This window comes from Penaeus vannamei, chromosome 10, assembly GCF_042767895.1.
Source record: "Penaeus vannamei isolate JL-2024 chromosome 10, ASM4276789v1, whole genome shotgun sequence".
In the NCBI taxonomy this organism is placed as follows: domain Eukaryota; kingdom Metazoa; phylum Arthropoda; class Malacostraca; order Decapoda; family Penaeidae; genus Penaeus; species Penaeus vannamei.
Window position 1 is genome coordinate 42,190,392 of NC_091558.1, and position 5,000 is coordinate 42,195,391.

Here is a 5,000-nt window from a genome sequence, read left to right on the forward strand (position 1 = left end):
TTCAGTCTTTTGGCTTCATTTCAGGCTCTTTGGATGGTGATTTTAAGTCATTTTTCCTTCCGTCTTCTCTTTCAGTCTTTCAGTCTTTTGGCTTCGTTTCAGGCTCTTTAGATGGTGATTTTAAGCCATTTTTCCTTCAGTCTTCTCTTTCAGTCTTTCAGTCTTTTGGCTTCATTTCAGGCTCTTTGGATGGTGATTTTAAGCCATTTTTCCTTCAGTCTTCTCTTTCAGTCTTTCAGTCTTTTGGCTTCGTTTCAGGCTCTTTGGATAGTGATTTTAAGCCATTTTTCCTTCAGTCTTCTCTTTCAGTCTTTCAGTCTTTTGGGCTCATTTCAGGCTCTTTAGATGGTGATTTTAAGCCATTTTTCCTTCAGTCTTTCAGATTTTCAGTCTTTCAGTCTTTTGGGCTCATTTCAGGCTCTTTAGATGGTGATTTTAAGCCATTTTTCCTTCAGTCTTCTCTTTCAGTCTTTCAGTCTTTTGGCTTCGTTTCAGGCTCTTTAGATAGTGATTTTAAGCCATTTTTCCTTCAGTCTTCTCTTTCAGTCTTTCAGTCTTTCAGTCTTTCAGTCTTTCAGTCTTTTGGCTTCATTTCAGGCTCTTTGGATGGTGATTTTAAGCCATTTTTCCTTCAGTCTTCTCTTTCAGTCTTTCAGTCTCTTGGCTTCATTTCAGGCTCTTTAGATAGTGATTTTAAGCCATTTTTCCTTCAGTCTTCTCTTTCAGTCTTTCAGTCTTTTGGCTTCATTTCAGGCTCCTTGGATGGTGATTTTAAGCCATTTTTCCTTCAGTCTTCTCTTTCAGTCTTTCAGTCTTTCAGTCTTTTGGCTTCGTTTCAGGCTCTTTGGATAGTGATTTTAAGCCCTTTTTCCTTCAGTCTTCTCTTTCAGTCTTTCAGTCTTTTGGCTTAATTTCAGGCTCTTTGGATAGTGATTTTAAGCCCTTTTTCCTTCAGTCTTCTCTTTCAGTCTTTCAGTCTTTCAGTCTTTTGGCTTCGTTTCAGGCTCTTTAGATGGTGATTTTAAGCCCTTTTTCCTTCAGTCTCCTCTTTCAGTCTTTCAGTCTCTCAGTCTTTTGGCTTCATTTCAGGCTCCTTAGATTGTGATTTTTCAAAAGAGGATGGAGTAATTTTTCCTTCAGTCTCCTCTTTCAGTCTTTCAGTCTTTCAGTCTTTCAGTCTTTTGGCTTCGTTTCAGGCTCTTTGGATGGTGATTTTAAGCCATTTTTCCTTCAGTCTTCTCTTTCAGTCTTTCAGTCTTTCAGTCTTTTGGCTTCGTTTCAGGCTCTTTGGATGGTGATTTTAAGACCTTTTTCCTTCAGTCTCCTCTTTCAGTCTTTCAGTCTTTTGGCTTCGTTTCAGGCTCTTTGGAGATTGATTTTAAGCAATTTTTCCTTCAGTCTTCTCTTTCAGTCTTTCAGTCTTTCAGTCTTTTGGCTTCATTTCAGGCTTCTTGGATGGTGATTTTAAGCCATTTTTCCTTCAGTTTCTCTTTCAGTCTTTCAGTCTTTTGGCTTCGTTTCAGGCTCTTCTTTGGATAGTGATTTTAAGCCATTTTTCCTTCAGTCTTCTCTTTCAGTCTTTCAGTCTTTTGGCTTCGTTTCAGGCTCCTTGGATGGTGATTTTAAGCCATTTTTCCTTCAGTCTTCTCTTTCAGTCTTTCAGTCTTTCAGTCTTTTGGCTTCATTTCAGGCTCTTTGGATAGTGATTTTAAGCCATTTTTCCTTCAGTCTTCTCTTTCAGTCTTTCAGTCTTTCAGTCTTTTGGCTTCATTTCAGGCTTCTTGGATGGTGATTTTAAGCCATTTTTCCTTCAGTTTCTCTTTCAGTCTTTCAGTCTTTTGGCTTCGTTTCAGGCTCTTTGGGGATCGATTTTAAGCCATTTTTCCTTCAGTTTCTCTTTCAGTCTTTCAGTCTTTTGGCTTCGTTTCAGGCTCCTTGGATGGTGATTTTAAGCCATTTTTCCTTCAGTCTTCTCTTTCAGTCTTTCAGTCTTTTGGCTTCGTTTCAGGCTCTTTAGATGGTGATTTTAAGCCATTTTTCCTTCAGTCTTCTCTTTCAGTCTTTCAGTCTTTCAGTCTTTTGGTTTCGTTTCAAACTCTTCTTTGGATAGTGATTTTTCAAAAGGCGGGGTGGAGGATGGAGGATTGAGGTTGGTGTGTACGTGCGTGGAGTGATGTGTACATGGCTGCGTGTGTGGGGGGGTGTATGGAGAGCGACGCACACATACAGCGCAAATACGTACACTATACGTTCATATTTTGTACACATATAATACGCACACACCACACGCAAGATGATACTCACATACATTCATCAACACGTACATAGCATCCTCACCTCAACCCCCCCCCCCCATTTCCTACCCCTCCCACCCTACCACACCCCCCCCCAGACTCACACATCCAGGAATACATGTACCAACCCCCCCACCCCACACCCCACACCCTACACACCCCACCCCACACATCCCTCCCCACACCCCACACCCCCTCCTCCCTCCCTCCCTTCCCTTAATTAACTCACACATTCAGAGTGCATGCAGAGACCTCGCATCCCTCCCCCACCCCACCCCCACCCCCTCCTCCACCCCCACCCCCACCCCCTCCTCCAACCCCCCACCCCCCACCCCCCAACACACATTGAGAGTACACGGAGCAATCCCGGGAAAGGGTTATTCCGGCCGCCAACAGATGGCGCGCTTGCATCCACGGCCACCTGTTCGCTCACAGATTTCAAAATTTCCCCAAAATAGTTGCCTTGCAGACTCCATCTCCTCTCTCTTCTCTCTTTTCTTTTTTGGGGGGGGGAATCTGCTGGGTGTTCGTTTCGGCGTAAGAACAATGCTGTTCTTCTTTTCTGCTGTTCTCCTGTTCTGTTGTTCTGCTGTTCTATTGTTCTGTCGTTCTCCTGTTCTCTTGTTCTGCTGTTCTGTTGTTCTGCTCTTATACTCTTCTGTTCTGCTGTTCTGTTGTTCTGCTGTTCTGTTGTTCTTCTTTTCTGCTGTTCTTCTTTTCTGCTGTTCTCCTGTTCTCATGTTCTGTTGCTTTGCAGTTCTGCTGTTCTGTTGATCTGCTGTTCTGTTATTCTGTTGTTCTGCTGTTCTTTTCTCCTGTTCTGCTGTTCTCCTGTTCTGTTCTGTTGTTCTGTTATTCTGTTGTTCTGCTGTTCTTTTCTCCTGTTCTGCTGTTCTGCTGTTCTCCTGTTCTGTTGTTCTGCTGTTCTCCTGTACGTTCTTTCAGCTGTTCACTCGTTACGTTCGTATTAAAGGTCCATTGAGTGGATATTTGTGTGGATTGGGTGGGTCTCCTTCTATCCTTTGGCTTCTCTCTCTCTTTATCTCTTCATCTGTCTGTCTGTCTGTCTGTCTATTATATCTGTCTGACTATTTTTTTTTACTTATATGTCTAATGTATATATGAATCTACGTCTGTTTATGTTTGTGTGTGCGTGTGTGTGTTTGTTTGTGTGTGTGTGTGTGTGTGTGTGTGTGTGTATGCGCGCGCGCGTGTGAGTGTTTGTGTGTAAAGAATTAAGATAAAAATATTTGGTTCGGTTCTAATAAACCAAAAGACTTTTACAATGTTTATAACTCAAAAATGCGCGAAATGGCAACTTACTAATATTGCAATCATTATTTGTGCAACAAAGTTTTTAGCGAATATGTTCGTGTTTGTGCATAGCAATGTTTGTGTGCGGGATAGAATATGCATTGTGAATAAGTTTGTGTTTTGTGCACATCTAGAACTGTGTCATTTTTTTCGTTTTTTTGTTGTTGTTGTTGTTATGTTTTAATGATATAATAATGATTGTCATATTAATAATAACAATGATGATGATGATGATAATGATAATGATAATGATGATGATACTGATATTGATATTGATAATGATATTGATATCGATCATGATATTGATATTGATAATGATAATGATATTGATAATGATAATGATAATGATATTGATAATGATAATGATAATGATAATGATATTGATAATGATAATGATAATGATATTGATAATGATAATGATATTTATAATGATAATGTTAATGATTATGGTAATGACAAAGACAATGAAAATCATAATGATGATAATAATAATGATAATCATACCTATAATAATAATATGCATCTTGCTTGTGTGTGTGTGTGTGTGTGTGTGTGTGTGTGTGTGTGTGTGTGTGTGTGTGTGTGTGTGTGTGTGTGTGTGTGTGTGTGCGTGTGTGTGTGTGTGTGTCTGTGTCTGTGTGTGCGTGCGTGTGTGTGCGTGTGTGTGTGCGTGCGTGTGTGCGTGTGTGCCTTTATCCAGATGTAAATATCGGAATACGTATTTTTTCCCGTCCATTCAGCAATACGTTTTCAAAAAATAACTTTTATTTTTCCTTGATGCACACACTGGCTCGAATAACTTCCCGTATCGTCAAAATATAGCGTCAACACATGTCATATAGCAGTCACGTGATTGAAAAGCAAATGTTTGTACTCAGTAAACAGTCTTCTTCAGACAAGAGACTATATTTCCATCTCGAGGTAAAAGAAAAAAATAAAGAAAGAAAAAAAGGAAAAACTGGCATCTCGAGGGATATTAAAACGGGAATTTTGTTTCTTTTTTATTTTTTATTTATTTTATTTACTTTTTATATTGATTTAATGTTTATTTTTCTTCGGTTATGTAGTTGTGTGTTTGTGTTTATTTTCTTTCTTATTTTTCTTTTACTATTCACTCGAGTTTTATTCTTATAACTTTATTAACTTTATGACCATTCACTTTTTATTTCTTTTCTTTACTTGTCGATTTTGTGTTTTTTATTTATTCATCCTTTCAACTGTATTCAATTATATGTTTCCATTATTCTAACCTCATTATTTTTATACATATCGATCGCTTTATCATTACATTTACGTATGTATTAATCTATCAATTAATTCCTATTTTTATTTATCTATTTACTGTGTCTTTATCGATTTATTAATCTATTCACCGATTTTTCTATTCAGTTT

General features: G+C 38.6%; 1 protein-coding gene across 1 annotated transcript in view; it reads right to left on the reverse strand.

Annotated features, from left to right (window-relative positions):
* LOC138862939 (sporozoite surface protein 2-like) overlaps positions 1–3,034 on the reverse strand; it is an 11,927-nt gene extending 8,893 nt beyond the window's left edge. The window contains exon 1 of the mRNA XM_070126145.1: positions 2,845–3,034. Within this exon, the coding sequence (XP_069982246.1) occupies positions 2,845–3,034 (190 nt within the window). The remainder of the gene's footprint in view (positions 1–2,844) is intronic.
* Between the last annotated feature and the right edge of the window lie 1,966 nt (positions 3,035–5,000).